This window comes from Melanotaenia boesemani, chromosome 13 (assembly GCF_017639745.1).
Source record: "Melanotaenia boesemani isolate fMelBoe1 chromosome 13, fMelBoe1.pri, whole genome shotgun sequence".
NCBI classification, from domain to species: Eukaryota; Metazoa; Chordata; class Actinopteri; order Atheriniformes; family Melanotaeniidae; genus Melanotaenia; species Melanotaenia boesemani.
The window spans coordinates 32992117-33014108 of record NC_055694.1 but is presented as its reverse complement, the minus strand read 5'-3'; the positions used below and the strand labels follow the sequence as shown (position 1 = coordinate 33014108).

Here is a 21992-nt window from a genome sequence, read left to right as displayed (position 1 = left end):
CAAACCAGAAAAACATCAAATGTTTTCTGAATAAATGACCTGATTGTGGCTGATACTTTTCTTGGGTAAAGGGAATTCAGTTGTCTGTGCAGGACGTCCTGATGGGACAGGGCGGTGGAGGAATTTGACCGGTTGATACGTGCTCAGTGTTCAGCTTCTTCTGCTGGAGCTTCATTTCCAAAGTAAACCTGAGACCTCATTCAGATTCAGACTCATCCGTACCAGGTTATTTTCTTGCAGTGCTAGTGCCACTCACCTGTCATAACACTCATTACAAATGAAAACAAGCACTTCATTTGAATACATCATAAGATATTTATTAATCATTCATAACATAAAAAATCTTTTTCTGGCAACTACAGATGCCTTTTCTGTCATTCTCAAGGTAACTAGAATACATTATGTTCCCTTTCTTTCATTAGCAGAGCAGTTCTTGTACTTATAAAGTGGAATTAATTATAGTGAAGGATAAATGTATAATAATCATAAAGAAAGGCACATTTTAACATTCAGTGGTTGTGTGATGACAGGTGTCAGGGTTTTTACTGCTTGCATGGATTTAATTTTTAATGGATTTAAGTTTTAAATCTTAACAGGATAAAAATGACTCTGGGAGTTTTAAGTGTTAGCTCCAAGACAGATCCTGGAGCTCTTTGGACATTTAAGTAACTGAGCAGCTCAGAGAAGCTCAGTATGGAATGATTCTCACATTTAGAGATAAAAGCTGAAATATTAGCAGTCTAGCCAGAAAACCTTTAGAGGGCCAGTTTGGCATTAGTTCTGCAGCTCCGACAGGATGCTTGTAAAGAGGTGAAGGTGCGGAATTTCATAGTGATTCATGTTTTAAGTTGTGAAATTTTGCTTTATAATTGATTTTCTTTGTGGTTTAATCTGCTGAACATAACCACAAATAAGATTAAATCCCTTAATCAGAAATGCTGATGTCTGAATGTTCAGACCTTCGCTTCCAGCAGATCGTCCAGAATGCGTTCACACATGTACAGGCAGCGAGGCACGTGAAAGAAGCCTGAAGAAGAGAAGAGACAAGAATTTAAAATGAGCAAAGAAGAAAACTTTTCCAGAGGGTCCTAAACATGGCAAGATAAAGGGACAAAAATCATTGTTGGGAGGTTCCAGGTGTTGGGAAGGCTGCATTAATAGAAACAATGTCAGATAAACATCCTCCTGCAGCATGACGTCCAGCAGCCGTTTAACTGGAAACGTCCTGATAAACGAGCACAAGATGGAAACCGACTGATGCAAAGAGAAAAACAACCTGGTTTGTTGCTGTTTGTTCTTTTTCAATCATCTGTAGGAATTTGATTTAGTCATTTAACTGGACTTATGAGCTAAAATGTATTTCCTAAGACAATAATAAAAAAACAACAACAATAATAAAATAATAATAAAACAATAATGAGTTTTTTTTTTTTTTTTTTCTCGAGTGTTACGTAAAAGTTGCTGGCTCTGTCTGTAGACAGAAAATCTGAACAGTTAAAAAGTGATAAACTAAATTAACACATGCTAAATGGAAAATGTTCTGTATTTATACAGCGCTTTTCTGTACCTGGAATGATACCCAAAGCACTTTACATTATACATCACATTCACCCGCTCACACACACATTCACACACTGATGGGATGCAGGTTACAATGAATTTTGGTGGTTTAAATTTAAAACTTATTGGTCCGTTCAGCAGGTGATTTGTCCTGCAGGGCTTCCACTACATTTCCCATGAACACCGTCCATGACGCATCATCCGTCCACCGGCTGCCCTTACAGTGATGTTTATTTTCTTATTTATTTATTTCAGTACTGTGAAAGTAAATAAAACATTTAAAAAAATTACAGAAAGAAGATGAAAAAAAGCTAGTAGCTTATAAAACGCCCCCATTACCAAAACAATGTTACCAAATTACCATTAACAACTAATTAACATTGAAAATAAAGATTTACATCATCACCACAACTGACAGTAAGAGCAACTTGTACAAATATTACCCACAACAAGATCTTCTGAATTTAATTTTTCATGATACTTCATTATTATATGATTTATGTATTTCTTTTTAAACGATTTAAAAGTAGAGCTTATTTTTAAGTCATCAGAACAGCTGTTCCACAGCTTGACTCCAGTGACAGATACACAGATACACAGATACACAGATACACAGTACACAGATACACAGATACACAGATACACAGATACACAGATACACAGTACACAGTACACAGTACACAGTACACAGATACACAGATACACAGATACACAGATACACAGATACACAGTACACAGTACACAGTACACAGATACACAGATACACAGATACACAGTACACAGTACACAGATACACAGTACACAGATACACAGATACACAGATACACAGTACACAGTACACAGATACACAGTACACAGATACACAGATACACAGATACACAGATACACAGTACACAGTACACAGACACACAGATACACAGTACACAGATACACAGATACACACCCGTACGTCGGGTTTGCTAAACATTTCATTTCCTCTACGTTTATAACATTTCTCCCTCTTTTTAAACCGCCTCTGGATACAGAATTGCACCTGATTATTGTTAACTTTATACATGATTTGAATAGTGTTGTAATCCACTAGATCTCTAAATGAGTATGTGAGTATGTGTAACTGAATGGATTTGTTGGTTCACAGTATATTTTTTTTACATATGGCGTGGCTCAGCAAGGTAGAGCGGTCGTCTTGTAACCCGAGGGTTGCCGGTTCGATCCTCGGCCAAGTCGAGTTCATGTCGAGGTGTCCTTGGGCAAGACACCAAACCCCAAATTTCTCCTGATGGGTCATGGTTAGCACCTTGCATGGCAGCTTCCGCCATCAGTGTGTGAATGTGTGTGTGAGCGGGTGAATGTGATGTATAATGTAAAGCGCTTTGGGTATCATCCCAGGTACAGTAAAGCGCTATATAAATACGGACCATTTACCATTTACATATGGCCTTCTTTTTTTCTTTTGCAGTAAGAAAACTGAATTTCTGTTTGTGTGATAAATGTTTCCCCAGATCCCTACACAACTGGTCATATTTGGAACAATCAGTGAGTTATAGAAGATAAAAAGTCCTTTACTTTGTACAGTATTGCAACAGATTTTGACATCTTGGTTTTGACATAATTTATATGTGAATTCCAGTTTAGATTATGGTTTACAATAACGCCTAAAAACTTAATTTCTGTAACTATGTCAATTTCATGATTATTTATTTTAATTATTTTGTAACTATTTGTTGAACGTTTTGCAAATATAACACATTTTGTTTTTCCAAAGTGAACAGATAATTTGTTGACAAGCATTGGTTAACTAACTCAAACTCATTTTCCACTGCACCCAGAAGCTGTTTTAAGAAAGAATCCAAATGAAGTCACACAAATGTGGTGGAGGCTGGACGAAGTGAACACGAGGCTGGGTAGGAGAGGCAGGATGCTGAAGGGAGGTGAGACCATCTAAACATTTAAGCAATGTTTAAAAAATCTGCTAAAATCTGAAATCAGTCATTTCAAATGTGTTGTTCCTTGTTGCAAAAGAGAATACAGAGAATACTGTTGTTCAGCATTTTCATGAAAAACATCAATAAATGTACAGAAACATGTATAATTCAATTTATTATTCATAATCTGGATTATTTTCAATAAAAAAAGGTTAGTAGAAAGTCTGATCACAAACATCAGCTGCTGATCAAAACCTCCATTTAGAGTTCTTCTTCTTGTAGTTTCCACTGTGATTTTTATCGTTGTAACTCATGTACACACTCTATTCTGTCTCAGCTTTTCTCTTCTCCCTCTGGATGTAAAGTGGGACAAAAAAGCATTTAGTCAGCCACCAAAAAATGAGAGAGGCCTGTAATTTTCTCCATAGTTAAACCTCAACTACGAGAGACAAAATGAGAAAAAATAATCCTGAAAATCACATTGTCTGATTCTTAATGAATTTATTGATAAATTCCTCGGTAAAATAAATATTTGGTCACCTACAAACAAGTAAGATTTCTGGCTCTCACAGACCTGTAACTTCTTCTTACAGAGGCTCCTCTCTCCTCCACTCGTTACCTGTATTAATGGCCCCCGTTTGAACTCCTTACCAGTATAAAAGACACCTGTCCACAACCTCAAACGGTCAGACTCCAAACTCCACTATGGCCAAGACCAAAGAGCTTTTAAAAGACACCAGAAACAAGATGGTAGACCTGCACCAGGCTGGGAAGACTGAATCTGCAGTAGATGAGCAGCTTGGTGTGAAGAAATCAACTGTGGGAGCAATTATTAGAAAATGGAAGACATACAAGACTACTGATAATCTCCCTCCATCTCGGGCTCCACGCAAGACCTCACCCCGTGGGGTCAGAATGATCACGAAACGGTGAGCAAAACTCCCAGAACCACACGGGAGGACCTAGTGAATGACCTGCAGAAGCTGGGACCAAAGTACCAAAGGCTACTATCAGTAACACACTACGCTGCCAGGGACTCAGACCCTGCAGGACCACACGGGTCCCCCTGCTAAAGCCAGTATGTCCAGGCCCGTCTGAAGTTTGCTAGAGAGCATTTGAGTGATCCAGAAGAGGATTGGGAGAATGTCGTATGGTCAGATGAAACCAAAATAGAACTTTTTGGTAAAAACTCAACCTGTCGTGTTTGGAGGAGAAAGAATGCTGAGTTGCATCCAAAGAACAGCAAACCTACTGTGAAGCATGGGGGTGGAAACATCATGCTTTGGGGCTGTTTTTCTGCAAAGGGACCAAGACGACTGATCCGTGTAAAGGAAAGAATGAATGGGGCCATGTATCGTGAGATTTTGGGTGAAAACCTCCTTCCATCAGCAAGGGCATTGAAGTTGAAACGTGGCTGGGTCTTTCAGCATGACAATGATCCCAAACACACCGCCCGGGCAGCGAAGGAGTGGCTTCGTAAGAAGCATTTCAAAGTCCTGGAGTGGCCTAGCCAGTCTCCAGATCTCAACCACATAGAAAATCTTTGGAGGGAGTTGAAAGTCCGTGTTGCCCAGCGACAGCCCCAAAACATCACTGCTCTAGAGGAGATCTGCATGGAGGAATAGGCCAAAATACCAGCAACAGTGTGTGAAAACCTGGTCAATAAATACAGGAAACGTCTGACCTCTTTGCCAACAAAGGCTATATAACAAAGTATTGAGATTAACGTTTGTTATTGACCAAATTCTTATTTTACCAAGGAATTTATCAAGAAATTCATTAAGAATCAGACAATGTGATTTTCTGGAATTTTTTTTCTCATTTTGTCTCTCATAATTGAGGTTTACCTATGATGAATATTACAGACCTCTCTAATCTTTTTAAGTGGGAGAACTTGCACAATTGGTGGCTGACTAAATACTTTTTTGCCCCACTGTAAGGGCAACTTTATCACAGTAAAAAGATGTTACTGATGGGCTCATTTGTGGCTTGTTGAAATAAAACATATTTCACAATTAAAAGAAAAAAAATACCACAGTCACACAAGTCAACTCCTCCTCTACAGGCTCATGGCTGCAACCGGACTTGAGTTTTAGGAACAACTTCACAGGAATAACCCCCAACTGCTCCCAGGGCACCATAATTTGGCAGCCTTCTGCTCCCAGGAGGGGTTAAATACAGAGAAACAATTTCCCACTTGGGATTATTAAAGTATATGTTATTATTATAATTATTATTATTATTATTATTAGTAGTAGTAGTAGTGGTATCTACATAGGTGCCAAGGACTCAACTTCAGTGATACATGATAAAAGTAATAAACAGGCATTTGTGAGAGGTCTCGTTTTTTATATCATATAACACACATGCTGATGTTACCATGGCAACCAGAATATTAAAATGACAGAGTTTTAATCTGACTTGTCATCCTTTACATGGCATCACTGATGACAGGCGGTAGGAGTTCTTACCTTTAAATGGACCTCCTTTAAAATCCAACGCTACTCTCCCTTCTCGTGTCAAATAGCCAAACCACTCGCCACTCTCAGAATCAGGAAACTGCTCAAAATCAGACAAACACACACACACACACACACACACAGCATTTTACATCGTCACGCAGGACAAGCAAATGTTCAAAAACTGTAAAAACTGTGAAAGAAAAGGCAGGAAATCTGTATATTCCATCATCTGGAGGAAAAAAAATAAAAGTACAAAGAACACAAAGTTAGTACTGGATTCTAGTGATCCTGGTTCAACAATGTTCTAATTTATATCTTTTTCAATAATAGATTAAGTATTTTCTTTAATTTCATTTTATTAATATTTGTTGTTAACCTCTGGATTACCAGATAATGAACAGAAACAGGTCATGTTGTGTTTCCCAGTTGGACCTCATGGTGGTGCTGTTGTATCACTGGTTCAGTACAAAACATCTTTTTTTTTATTCTCTGAGGGGTTTAATGACATATTTTCAGAGTTTTTCTGTCAATAATGGCTCAGATTACTTTAATACTAGAAGTAAAGAATGATTGGACTACCTTTTTCAGACTGTTCAACCTTCTTTTACCAACAAAGAAACACATTTTCAGTTCATACTGATCTGTTGCTAATTAACCTGATTAGTTGTCAAATGCTCCTCCAGGTGTTTCTGGTTTGTACCAGGTACTTTTCCAGCCTTTATTTGCTCCTGTTCCAACTTTTTACAGACGTGTTGCTGCATCAGATTCACTACCAGCTCATATTTTCCATCAAATGGTAAAATTATTTCAACTATGTTCTTTTTAATTGTATTATTGTATCTTTTGTATTGTGTGTACATTACAAAAGAAGGGACTTGGGGCATTACATGAAGACAAAAACAAAAGCAGCAGGTGTGGGCAGGATTAATAAGGGTGACAGTGTTTGGGTACAAACACACAATCATCAGTGAATCGTGCTTTTCAGGTTTTAAGAGGCATGTTTCAAAGATGTTCAGATTTTCCAACATTTTAAAACTGATTCAGAGTTGATAAAACAGTTGTGTTGCTGTGCTAAAGTCAACTCACGTGGCTGAACGTGTATTCGTAAACTTGAAGGAATCTCTGCAGCAGCTCAGGCTTCTTGGTCTGACTGTAGGCCATGAGGAAAGCGATGAGAGCCTCACAGTGAGGCCACCACAGCTTCATGCTCCACTCCAGCTGTTCACATACACAAAGTGCCATCAGACTCGTATCCTTCTCATCTCATGCATGCTTCAAAACGTTGGTATTAAGCAACTTTAACCTGTGTGGGGCAGTGACCATCCACATCCAGGAAGTAGAACAGGCCACCGTGCTCTGTGTCCCAGCCACACTGAAACGGAAGATCCACAAACTTGTCGATGGCGGTTTTCTGGATGTCCTCATCGGCCCTCTCAGCGCTGTACTGCAGCAGGAACCAGCCTGCTTCCAGCGCGTGGCCTGAGTCAGCAAGAAGAAGGATATAAGGAAGAGCAAACGGAAGAGCAGGAAACGATGCAGAGCGGTCAGACGTCAGCGGTGGTACCTGGGTTCTGCAGTCGGCCCAGGCAGCCTGGCAGCTCGGCTCCATCCACCGACACGTTCTCTAAAATAGCCGTACCCGCTCTCTGCAACAAGACAGCCAAACAACATAAATATTTTCCAGTTTCTGAACCAGATCTAAGAAAACTTCACTAAACCTGGCTGTTCAAAAGCAGCACTTAAACACACGGGGTCATTATTTAGTTAATAAAAAACTAATCTAAAAATGCTAAAGATTGGCTACAACCATGTTCACATGATCACTGTAAGTTGCACAAGAAATGAACGTCATCTCTGAAATATCCGGCCTTCCTTGTGTCCTCACATATCTGCTGACTGGACAAAAGCGAGTCGCTGAGGGGATTTTCACGTTTGTTTGGTTACAACAGATTGTGCTGTAGAAAAACAGTGAGTAAATTTACCAGACTGGTCAATGCAGACCTTTGTTCACTGTTAATGATGACCAGTCTTTTGCTGTGATGAACTTTGACAGGAAGTCTGTTAGCGGCTAACCTAGCTTGAGAAGTTATCATGATAAAACGTTACAGGGTAAAGAAAGCTGAAATCTAACAGTCATTTCTGCAGAAGTTCTGCAACGTAGCCGGCGGGAACTCAGATCTTTACTCTGGAACTCAAACCTGGCTCACCTTAGCTTTTACCCAATATTCCCCCAACTTAAATGTGGTATTATGTTACCCTGACCCGTCGTTTTACTGAGGAACATCAGTGGTGTAGTCCAGGTCTACATACCTGGATGTGCTGGAGAATCTGCTGAACACACCAGCTTGACAGTTCTCCGTACTTCTGGGCCACCGCCTGCCCTCGGCCTTCGGTTAGCTGCTGCACCAGACACAACAGCATCATGGGAACCGCCATGCTGTTGGTGGGAACATCTCCTGGAAAGTGGGGCCGGCCCAGGCCTGATGGGTCCACCTGAACCCAGTAGATCAGCTGCTCCATCATCTGCTCAGCCTCCATCTACAACACATCACAACACACATGAAGCCATGAACTTTTATCCACATTATCTGTGTCGTAGTTGCTATGACTACCACTGTCAGCTGTTATTGGCACTGTATTAAATTAATCACAAGAAGCAACACAAAGATGAAGGTTGGTGTGATGAGACGGTGCCAAAAGTACAGTTCATCATATATTGACCTGCTGAGGTCGGGGTTCAGGAGAGAATACATCCCTCCTTCAGACCCACTGAGGTCCGGGTTCTAGAAAGGATCCATTCCTCCATCACACCTGTTGAGGTCCAGGTTCTGGAGAAGATCCATCCCTCCATCACACCTGTTGAGGTCCGGCTTCTGGGGAGTTTTCGTACCTCCATCAGACCTGTTTCCACTGATCTTGAGTCCAGTTCTTGTGTCATGTGACCTACCTCAGTCTTTTCTCCTTATTTCCCTTCCTTCTTGACAGCTACGTTTCCATGGAGACCATTTCTGATGAGGTTTCAGCCAGCGGTAGACGGATCAGCTGAAGGTCCAGATGCATCTCTCAGGTCCTGGTTCAGGTCTTTGCTGGATTTCAGATCCTGTTCATCTGCTGTAGACAGTTTTTAGTCCTGACTCTTCTTCTTTTGTCCTCCACGTGTCCAGTTTCTGCCTCCATGCTGAGATAAGCCAAGTTTCCAGCTAACAGGAAGAACCTTGTTGCTGCTAAAATCCTGTTTTCTGTCTGTCAGACTGTCTGGTCTTTGCTGGTTTTAGAGATTAGACAAAAGAAATGGGAACAAATGATGCATCTCTGTGACAGCCTGCTGGTAATCAAGTGTGTGAAATCCTATTCAAAATTGGTTCATTGCTAAGTTTTCATTGTAACTCTGGTTCATCCCTTTAATTGTGCTTAAATAACTCATGTCATAAAGTAGCTTAAACAAAATCACATTCCTCAGAAAATAGTCAGGAACCATCACAGGACTGAAACTAAGTAAAACTAGAGTCCGATGTCCAAAGAAAATCTTAAAATGAGTTTCAGAAAGCCGGAGATTATTGATCAAGGCCACTTTAAAACACTGCAAGAGAGTTTGGCTGCTTTGAAGCAAAATATTAAAAAATCATGGGTGGATCAAGACTTTTGCACCATAGATTTGTTGTAGGAACTAATCATGTTCCACCGGCATTGACCCAGAAATTAAAAGAAAGTGAGAAGAAGCACAAAAGTCCCAATTTTAAAAATTTCAAATAGCCTTGTGCATAAAGTGGCAACAGTTGCAGTAAAAACCGACATGAAAAAGATTCTAGCAATCCCAGAGGGAGACAGTAAAAACACGTTTATTAGTATTTCTTTCAGTTTAAATCATTAAATGGGCATCATGATCTCGGTCACAGAGCGGATGTTCGTTCATGCAACATAGTGTTATGTATTATTATCAGCTGACAGCCAGCCGGGTCAGTAAGCAAAGCTTTCAGTGCCTTTAACTGCCTGTGGTGTCCTCCAAAGATCCAGACTGGGCCCACTTTTAAACTTGGAAGCTTTTAGAGGCTTTACACGGAAGATGACTTGCTAATACTTATTTTTAGAAATCACCTTGGCTACACCTGCAACATGAAATTACATGATGACACTTGTGCTCGTGGCTTAATGACATTTCAAACATGAAGCTGGTGATCAGTCACCAGGATTTGTAAAACTTAAAGGAGAAGTGATCAAAACGTAGTATTATTGAAGTTATTGTTACATACCTGCATACCCTCGTCACCAGTGACCCTGCTCAGTTCATCCATGGCCAGAATGTAGAAACACTCACTGAATATGGTCCTCTGAACTTTGACTGTTTTACCATCTCTTGTTAAGCAGAAGGCACATTTCCACTCACCGCTGTTGCTGGACACACGGGCAAACTTTCTCAAGAATGCTCCTCCTAAGAAGCAAACAGATCACTGCCATTAGTTTATAGTTAGGAGTAAGAAGTCAGTTTCACACATACACGTATACCTTGGCTGGTTCCCCTCCGTGTTAAAGCAGCTCATTCATTTTAACTGTTAGAGAAGCTGCTTGGGTTCCAAACGTGTGTGTAACCATGTTCTCATTAAACTGCAGATGTTATGTAAAACACAGATGAAGACAGCGTGATGAAGAACAAATCCATCAAACTGCTGATTGTAACCTTGTAGAAAGACAGCATCGTGTTAGGGGGCTCTCCAGGCCCTCAGCCCACACATTTTCTCTAGGTTTCATTAACATCAACACATTACCACAGTACCCAAATTTCCCTGAGGGCTCTCTGAAGGGATTAATAAAGTATTTCTATTCTATTCTATTCTACATTGTCTGAGGTTTGAACATTAAAACTATTTAGAGTAAAGCAGTTTCAATAGGATTTTCCCAGCTGAATGCAGCCGTTGGATGAAGGTGAAATTATTTTGTTCTTTTGCCACTGTAATGCTGCAACGGGCAGGTCACCTGTTACAGCTACAGAGGTCATAAACACAGATGCTGACATCCACACCCTGTTTATTAAGCTGTATCTAAGTTACACATATAAAACTAACAGCAAAGAGTCTAAACAGACAAAGTATTATATAAGAGAACATGTCTCCATTTCCTGGGAGCCCTTTTAAGATTTTCACTTATTAAAGAAAATCCTCAGTTATGGGGTACCACCTCGAAACCAATGAATAACTGAAAACTAGTGTCAGTATGGAGTGTGTGCTGGTCTATGTGTTGAGCTGAGACAGATATGATGCATACAGAGCAACAGCATAGGATGAATCTGAGCTTTGCAACCAGCTGTAATAAGTCATTAATTTACTGACGTTAGTACGACATTAAACATTTCTGTCTGCTATTCTTACAAACTTTATACGAACATATAAGCATCTACAAAACCAAAAGAACAAACAAACACTGGTGTGTGTGCGAGTGTATGATAAAGGAAAATAAAATGGTCAGACGCATTGATCTTTGTCTCTCCGGGTACTCCGGCTTCCTCCCACCATCTAAAGACATGCATGTTAGGTTAATTGGCCATGAACGGTCTGGCTTAAATAAGCAAACAGCACAATGTGTCCATCCAAAATCTCCATATAATACGTCGCCACTTTCAGGAGGAAAAGTTTGAATAATTTCCCAATTATCTTTTTCTTTTACATTTAACAAAGAGGGCAGAATTTATGCAGATAAATACACTTGCAGTAAGTCAGAAGACACGATCAAGTTTTAACTTTAACAGTTGTTATCCTGCTTAGCCCCCCCTCACTGACCATCTTGGTGTAGTACTGAAACCCCTTTCTAAGCTTCCAGGCCAACGTTGCTTATTCATGGTGACTGAGCTGAAAGCACGGCTGCTCGGGTCAGGTGCTGCTTTTCAGAGCCAGATAACAACATGCTGCACTTTGCTGTAGCTCAGTAGCAACCAGCTGTAACAGCAAAGACAATCATGTCTGTTATCAATCACTTAAGTCTACAAAGAGCCCAGTGCTGCACCATCTGTACCACGTCTACACGACCACCTCTACACCTCTACACATCCACGTGTACACGACCACCTTTACACATCCACGTCTACACAACCACCTCTACACATCCACGTCTACACGACCACGTCTACACGACCACCTCTACACATCCACATCTACACGACCACGTCTACACAACCACCTCTACACATCCACATCTACACGACCACGTCTACACAACCACCTCTACACATCCACGTCTACACGACCACGTCTACACGACCACCTCTACACATCCACATCTACACGACCACGTCTACACGACCACCTCTACACATCCACATCTACACGACCACGTCTACACATCCACCTCTACACATCCACATCTACACATCCACGTCTACAAGACCACGTCTACACAACCACGTCTACACAACCACGTCTACAAGACCACGTCTACACATCCACATCTACACGACCACCTCTACACATCCACCTCTACACATCCACATCTACACAACCACCTCTACACATCCACATCTACACATCCACATCTACACGACCACGTCTACACATCCACCTCTACACATCCACATCTACACGACCACCTCTACACATCCACCTCTACACATCCACATCTACACGACCACGTCTACACATCCACCTCTACACATCCACATCTACACGACCACGTCTACACATCCACCTCTACACATCCACATCTACACGACCACCTCTACACATCCACCTCTACACATCCACATCTACACGACCACCTCTACACATCCACATCTACACATCCACATCTACATGACCACGTCTACACATCCACCTCTACACATCCACATCTACACGACCACCTCTACACATCCACATCTACACGACCACGTCTACACATCCACCTCTACACATCCACATCTACACGACCACCTCTACACATCCACCTCTACACATCCACATCTACACGACCACGTCTACACATCCACCTCTACACATCCACATCTACACGACCACCTCTACACATCCACCTCTACACATCCACATCTACACGACCACCTCTACACATCCACATCTACACATCCACATCTACATGACCACGTCTACACATCCACCTCTACACATCCACATCTACACGACCACCTCTACACATCCACATCTACACGACCACGTCTACACATCCACCTCTACACATCCACATCTACACGACCACCTCTACACATCCACCTCTACACATCCACATCTACACGACCACGTCTACACATCCACCTCTACACATCCACATCTACACGACCACGTCTACACATCCACCTCTACACATCCACATCTACACGACCACCTCTACACATCCACCTCTACACATCCACATCTACACGACCACGTCTACACATCCACCTCTACACATCCACATCTACACGACCACGTCTACACATCCACCTCTACACATCCACATCTACACGACCACGTCTACACATCCACCTCTACACATCCACCTCTACACATCCACATCTACACGACCACCTCTACACATCCACCTCTACACATCCACATCTACACGACCACCTCTACACATCCACCTCTACACATCCACATCTACACGACCACCTCTACACATCCACCTCTACACATCCACATCTACACGATCACCTCTACACCTCTACACATCCACATCTACACAACCACCTCTACACAGCCACGTTTACACGACCACGTCTACACATCCACGTCTACACGACCACATCTACACGACCACCTCTACACATCCACCTCTACACATCCACATCTACACGACCACGTCTACACATCCACCTCTACACATCCACATCTACACGACCACGTCTACACATCCACCTCTACACATCCACATCTACACGACCACCTCTACACATCCACCTCTACACATCCACATCTACACGACCACCTCTACACGATCACCTCTACACCTTTACACATCCACATCTACACGACCACCTCTACACAGCCACGTTTACACGACCACGTCTACACATCCACGTCTACACGACCACATCTACACGACCACCTCTACACATCCACATCTACACGACCACGTCTACACATCCACGTCTACACGACCACCTCTACACATCCACATCTACACGACCACCTCTACACATCCACGTCTACACATCCACCTCTACACGACCACCTCTACACATCCACCTCTACACATCCACATCTACACGACCACGTCTACACATCCACGTTTACACGACCACGTCTACACATCCACGTCTACACATCCACGTCTACACGACCACCTCTACACATCCACCTCTACACATCCACATCTACACGACCACGTCTACACATCCACGTTTACACGACCACGTCTACACATCCACGTCTACACATCCACATCTACACGACCACGTCTACACATCCACGTTTACACGACCACGTCTACACATCCACGTCTACACATCCACGTTTACACATCCACATCTACACATCCACGTCTACACGACCACGTCTACAAGACCACGTCTACACGACCACGTCTACACGACCACGTCTACAAGACCACGTCTACACGACCACGTCTACAAGACCACGTCTACAAGACCACGTCTACACATCCACGTCTACAAGACCACGTCTACAAGACCACGTCTACACATCCACGTCTACAAGACCACGTCTACACAACCACGTCTACACAACCACGTCTACAAGACCACGTCTACACATCCACATCTACACGACCACCTCTACACATCCACCTCTACACATCCACATCTACACGACCACCTCTACACATCCACATCTACACATCCACATCTACACGACCACGTCTACACATCCACCTCTACACATCCACATCTACACGACCACCTCTACACATCCACCTCTACACATCCACATCTACACGACCACGTCTACACATCCACCTCTACACATCCACATCTACACGACCACGTCTACACATCCACCTCTACACATCCACATCTACACGACCACCTCTACACATCCACCTCTACACATCCACATCTACACGACCACGTCTACACATCCACCTCTACACATCCACATCTACACGACCACCTCTACACATCCACCTCTACACATCCACATCTACACGACCACGTCTACACATCCACCTCTACACATCCACATCTACACGACCACCTCTACACATCCACCTCTACACATCCACATCTACACGACCACGTCTACACATCCACCTCTACACATCCACATCTACACGACCACCTCTACACATCCACCTCTACACATCCACATCTACACGACCACCTCTACACATCCACATCTACACATCCACATCTACACGACCACGTCTACACATCCACCTCTACACATCCACATCTACACGACCACCTCTACACATCCACATCTACACGACCACGTCTACACATCCACCTCTACACATCCACATCTACACGACCACCTCTACACATCCACCTCTACACATCCACATCTACACGACCACGTCTACACATCCACCTCTACACATCCACATCTACACGACCACGTCTACACATCCACCTCTACACATCCACATCTACACGACCACGTCTACACATCCACCTCTACACATCCACATCTACAAGACCACCTCTACACATCCACCTCTACACATCCACATCTACACGACCACCTCTACACATCCACCTCTACACATCCACCTCTACACGATCACCTCTACACCTCTACACATCCACATCTACACAACCACCTCTACACAGCCACGTTTACACGACCACGTCTACACATCCACGTCTACACGACCACATCTACACGACCACCTCTACACATCCACCTCTACACATCCACATCTACACGACCACGTCTACACATCCACCTCTACACATCCACATCTACACGACCACGTCTACACATCCACCTCTACACATCCACATCTACACGACCACCTCTACACATCCACCTCTACACATCCACATCTACACGACCACCTCTACACGATCACCTCTACACCTTTACACATCCACATCTACACGACCACCTCTACACAGCCACGTTTACACGACCACGTCTACACATCCACGTCTACACGACCACATCTACACGACCACCTCTACACATCCACATCTACACGACCACGTCTACACATCCACCTCTACACGACCACCTCTACACATCCACGTCTACACATCCACCTCTACACGACCACCTCTACACATCCACCTCTACACATCCACATCTACACGACCACGTCTACACATCCACGTTTACACGACCACGTCTACACATCCACGTCTACACGACCACGTCTACAAGACCACGTCTACACGACCACGTCTACAAGACCACGTCTACAAGACCACGTCTACACATCCACGTCTACAAGACCACGTCTACAAGACCACGTCTACACAACCACGTCTACACAACCACGCCTACACGTCCACGCCTACACAACCACGCCTACACGTCCACGCCTACACGTCCACGTCTGCACTTCCATGTCTACACGACCACGTCTACACATCCACCTCTACACATCCACGTCTACACGACCACGTCTGCACGACCACACCTACACGACCACGTCTACACGACCACCTCAACACGAGCACCTCAACACGACCACATCTACACGACCACGTCTACACGACCACGTCTACACGACCACCTCTACACATCCACGTCTACACATCCACGTCTACACGACCACCTCTACACGACCACGTCTACACGACCACGTCTACACGACCACCTCTACACATCCACGTCTACACAACCACCTCTACACGACCACGTCTGCACGACCACGTGTACATGACCACGTCTACACGACCACCTCTACACGACCACGTCTACACGACCACGTCTACACGTCCACGTCTACACATCCACGTCTACACATCCACGTCTGCACGACCACCTCTACACATCCACGTCTACACAACCACCTCTACACGACCACGTCTGCACGACCACGTGTACACGACCACGTCTACACATCCACGTCTACACGACCACGTCTGCACGACCACGTCTACACGACCACGTCTACACGACCACGTCTACACATCCACGTCTACACGACCACCTCTACACATCCACGTCTGCACGACCACCTCTACACGACCACGTCTACACATCCACGTCTACACATCCACGTCTACACATCCACGTCTACACGACCACCTCTACACGACCACGTCTACACGAGTGGCTGACGTGTGATTGGCTGATTATATATATATATATATATATATATATATATATATATATAGATATGTGTTATTAAGCAGCTGAACAGGTGGCGCTGATAAAGTGGTCAGTTAGTGTAATTATTCATGTTACAGCTAAGAAATGGTGCGATTAGCACACATCACCTTACCATGGTGTAACTTACTCCGGTACTGGGGTTAGGATTGGGCTCAAATCACCGACATCCTGAAAGATTTCAATCTGATTCACAGATCATTTTAATTTGAGTGCTGAAGGAGGAACCTGAATCCAATCCAATGATTTAACCCCCTTGACAACACCGTATTTTTCCATTCACTCGTCAAGTAGCCGTCAATCTGCATACACTGATATATGCAACGCAAGTGTATTTGTATTAAACATTTCATGTACAAGACAATTCAAAGTGCTTTATATAGAACGTTAAAAGCATCACAGCAAGGGCAGAAGCATCAAAAAGTACATAAATAATATAAAGAGAAAAATCTTATCAAGACATAATTCAAAGGGTGTGCAAAAAAATTAAATCATCTTAAAATCATGTAAGCTAAGTAAATAAAATCAAATCTATTAAAAGCAAACAACATTCTTGATAAGTTAAAAGATACGGTGCAGGTTTAATGTGGAGCCGCATGAGAAAAGAAATTATTTAACCTGGATTTAAAAGTTTGTTCCAATTGTTTGCAATTTAACAGCTAAATGCTGCTTCTCCCATGTTTAGCCCGGGCTCTGGCTCAGACTCTGACTCAGACTCTGGCTCGGACTCTGGCTCGGACTCTGGCTCGGTCTCTGGCCCGGACTCTGGCCCGGTCTCTGGCCCGGACTCTGGCCCGGACTCTGGCCCGGACTCTGGCCCGGACTCTGGCTCGGACTCTGGCTCGGACTCTGGCCCGGTCTCTGGCCCGGACTCTGGCCCGGACTCTGGCCCGGACTCTGGCCCGGACTCTGGCTCGGACTCTGGCTCGGTCTCTGGCCCGGACTCTGGCTCGGACTCTGGCTCGGGCACTGGCCCAGTCTCTGGCCCGGACTCTGGCTCGGACTCTGGCCCGGTCTCTGGCCCGGTCTCTGGCCCGGACTCTGGCCCGGACTCTGGCTCGGACTCTGGCTCGGACTCTGGCTCGGACTCTGGCCTGGTGGCTCGGACTCTGGCCAGGGAACTGGCCTGGTCTCTGGCCCGGACTCTGGCCCGGGCTCTATCCTGGGCTCTGGCTCAGACTCTGGCTCGGACTCTGGCTTGGTCTCTGGCCCGGAATCTGGCCCGGTGGCTCGGACTCTGGCCCGGTCTCTGGCCCGGTCTCTGGCCCGGTCTCTGGCCCGTACTCTTGACTCCAGACTAGTTGATCTGAGTCCTTGGATGTGAGAGCTCTGCTGGGTTTATCTTCTATGCGAAGTTAAGAACCCCATGATGATGAAACATGTGAGCTGCAGAGATCCAGTTCAACTCCTGATTAAAACTTGGTAACTAATCTCAGGAAAGAATATTTGCAGATATTCAGATTTCCCCGGGAGGATTTAAGTTTTATTTTATACTCTGACTTTGTCTAAAGAGACATGACAGATTTTTTTTCTTTTGTATATTATGATTAAATTCCTACAAAACTACATTTGACATAATTTCCTTCAGCCAGGACTCCACTTACATTTAGAGGATGCATTTGCTTTGATTAGCATTCACAGTATGAACATTTCATCTGCAGCAAACTGTGAGCATGTTAGCTAATGTTAATGTTAATTCCCATCTATGGTGCTCCGACATGAAAGCACCAAAGCCGTGATGAAATGATGACTCATGGTCTGAGGGCTATAACCTGTTTTGCTGTTTTTGTTGTCTCCAAACATGTAACTACAGCTCAACCTGCTGGGACTCGACAGATTAGAGAAGCAGAGCGGCGCTCTACATTCACTCACCAGCTTTTGCTGCTTCCAGGATTTCAGGCCTGCGGAATCGATCCACAGTTCGATACAGGCGACAATACATCCAGACCTGTAAGAGAAGCATTTACTCAACGTCTGATTACCAAATTTAAAGTTTGAGACAACAACCACTGCAGAGACCAACCTGTCTGCCCTGCAGCCAAACATATTTCAGCTCATCGTAAACCTTCCCATCCCGCCCGATGCAAGTGAAGAAGCCTCTGAAACCAGAACAGAGATTCATCATAAGGATACCGGCTGCATGCACACTTCTAACAGCTGTACAGATGTGTGACTGCAGTACCCGTGCACGGTGTCGTGAGAATATTTCAGCCAGAAGTCCACAACGTTGTCCAGCTGTGCCCGAATGTGCTGTCGACACTCTTCCAGCTTCGCCACAGACATGCTTCCTTTAACAAAAACACCAAAACCTGTTTGTAAGTCAGTCAATCGTGATACTACAGTATGTTTGTTTTATGTTCTAGTTGGATTATTTACAAAGCTGTGAGGATGGCGGTGTGACAGGAAACCGTGGAAAAAGAACAAGAACCTGCATTCAAAGAGAGGTGATAAAATGTAGTCAGAAACCTTTAAATGCAATCCTAAGTCGACTTTATCCCCACAAAGATGTATGCAATCATGTGAAAAACAAAATAAACCCTCTTTCATTTAAAAAGTTTTACATATTAGGAGATTTGGGTGTATGTTAGCACAATGCCAAGGAGGAAAGACATCAGCAATGACCTTAGAGTAGCAAGCGTTAATGCCCATCAGTTTGGGAAGTTTACAAGATTAATTTAAAAATAATTTGGAGTCCATCATTCTACAGAGAGAATAATTATTCACTAGCAGAAAACATTTAACAGCTGATGATCTTCCAGGAGTGGACATCCCAGTAAGTTCAGACCAACGTCAGATCATAAAAATCCTCAACAAAAAACCCTGCAAGCTTCATCTGAGACTCTCCAGTCCTCAGTTAGCGGGTTAAATGTTCAGACTAAACCAGTATGGTTTGCTTGGAAGGCTTGCACGGCAGCACAGCTTACGCTGGCAACGCTTCATCTGAACAAACCACAAGAGTTCTGGAACCATGTCCTTTAGACAGACCAGACCAAAGTGGACATGTTTGGTCAGAATGTAGAAAAAACCAAACACAGCATCTCGGGACACACTCCTCAAGCCAGGACCTGGACACCTTGCAGTCATTAAGTGGACCATGAACTGCACTAGATACCAAAGTATTCTAGAGTCAAATCTGTCCTGGACAAGACAATGATGCCAAACACAGCTGCAGATCTACAACAGAAAAAAAAGAATCAAGGTGATGTCATGATCCAGTCAAAGTCCAGACCTCGACCTGACTGAAATGCTGTGATGGGACCTTCAGACAGCTGCTGAAACATCCATGAGCGAAAGCAACGCTGGGAGAGACTGATACGTCATCGGAAAACCATGACCATTAAATTGTTGATGCTAACTGAGCTTGTATGTGCTGCTAAATTAATTTAAAGACCGTGTAAAACCAGAAGATTATTAAAATATGCCATAGGTCCTGATACATAATACGTTAGAAGTGAAAGTGTTCCACTGTATTTTTCACATGACTATAATGGTCCTTGATATAATGAGTGGAAATAATTAACCAAGAGAAGATTATGAAGGCCCAATTCCCCCAGTTTAGTGCTGACATCAGGCTGCCATTAACACAACGCTTCTCCTGTCGTCTCCATGTATTATCTCCTTCAGTTAAACCTGTTAACTGACTATCTGTAGGTTCCGTTACTTCATTTGGCAGTTGCTCAAAGTGCATGAAAAACCTTGAATTATCTTCAGGTTGTAACTGCAGCCTAACTACTTTACTTAAATAAAATTACTAGAATTACTATGTCGTAGTGCGTCCTCTTGTTAGTATAAAAGATCTTTGGTTACAAGATTAAAAACAAGCATCGATTTTACATAAGCGTTTCAGTTTATATAAAAAAAAAACTACTGACATGTTAATACGTATCTAATAATATTTCATAGTAAGATTTTCGCAATACAAACACTGCAAGTGGCGTTATCACAATTATTAAGTCTCCTTTGTGGTTAAATAAGCTTTCGTAAATTTATCTGTTTCTTTAATGAAACTACTGTTAAAAATTTAACCCTGAAGCAGAAATTATTAGAAACGTTGTCGTATTTTAAAGATAGCTGCTAGCTTGTCGCATCTTTCTATGTTAAATTGAACATAGCTGAAGCATTTTGGAGGTTTTAAATCGTTAATTCCATCATAGATTTGTGATTTTTTTTCTAATTTTATTTATAAAACACTAAAGCGATGCCCGTGTTTTGATCATATTAAAAACCAACTTGGGCTTTTACCGTTTATGTTGAAGCTTTTCGTTTTTATTTATTTCGTAAATAGATTAAAAAGCAAAGTCAACTGTTTTTACCTGATGGTCCAGCAGAAACTCCCTGAACGGAGAACAGAAGCTTGTGCTTAGCACATGACTGGAGGAGGAGGAAGTCTAACCGCTCAGCCAATCACAGCAGAGCTGAAGACGAGGAAGTCAAACGTACTAGCCAATCACAGCAGAGTCAAAGAGTAGGACGTCAAACTTGACAGCCAATCACAGCAAAATCTCCTCCTGGCTGATCTATTCTAGCATTAAGTGGCAAGTTTAAAATATAAAAAGACACGTCTCCGTGTTCCTGTCGTGTCGGAGCTCCTGGAAAAGTTTAGGATTAAAATAAACCGTTTGTGTAGCGTGACTAAGGGAACTCCCCCCAACCCCCGCTGTATACAAAACAATGGTTTGGGTTGAACATGCAGTTTGATCTTATAAGATGTAAATTATGCAGAAATGTCAGTATTGGAGTTATAGATGTCATTTTAATGTGTCATGATTTGGACTTGAAATAAACCTTTTAACACAGTTTTTTCGTTCTTGGGACGTTTCATCTTTATGGTAGATGGACTTGTACTTATG

The 21992-nt window shown here is 43.2% G+C and overlaps 1 protein-coding gene across 2 annotated transcripts; it reads right to left on the bottom strand.

The window, feature by feature from the left end:
- Nucleotides 1-301: 301 nt before the first annotated feature.
- On the bottom strand, nt 302-21523 carry LOC121651160 (renin binding protein). Of its 2 annotated transcripts, XM_042003108.1 has the most exons (12): nt 21456-21510; nt 19519-19570; nt 19325-19430; nt 19166-19241; nt 19015-19090; nt 10198-10376; nt 8258-8485; nt 7512-7593; nt 7251-7426; nt 7034-7165; nt 5957-6044; nt 302-1027 (listed from the first exon to the last, which is right to left on the bottom strand). In XM_042003108.1, the coding sequence occupies exons 3-12, from the start codon at nt 19423-19425 to the stop codon at nt 954-956; spliced, it is 1212 nt and encodes a 403-aa protein (XP_041859042.1). In that variant the 5' UTR covers nt 19426-19430; nt 19519-19570; nt 21456-21510; the 3' UTR covers nt 302-953. The 2 variants fall into 2 exon arrangements, with proteins under 2 accessions (XP_041859042.1, XP_041859041.1); XM_042003107.1 differs by lacking the exon at nt 19519-19570 and having other exon boundaries at nt 21456-21523.
- Nucleotides 21524-21992: the final 469 nt, after the last annotated feature.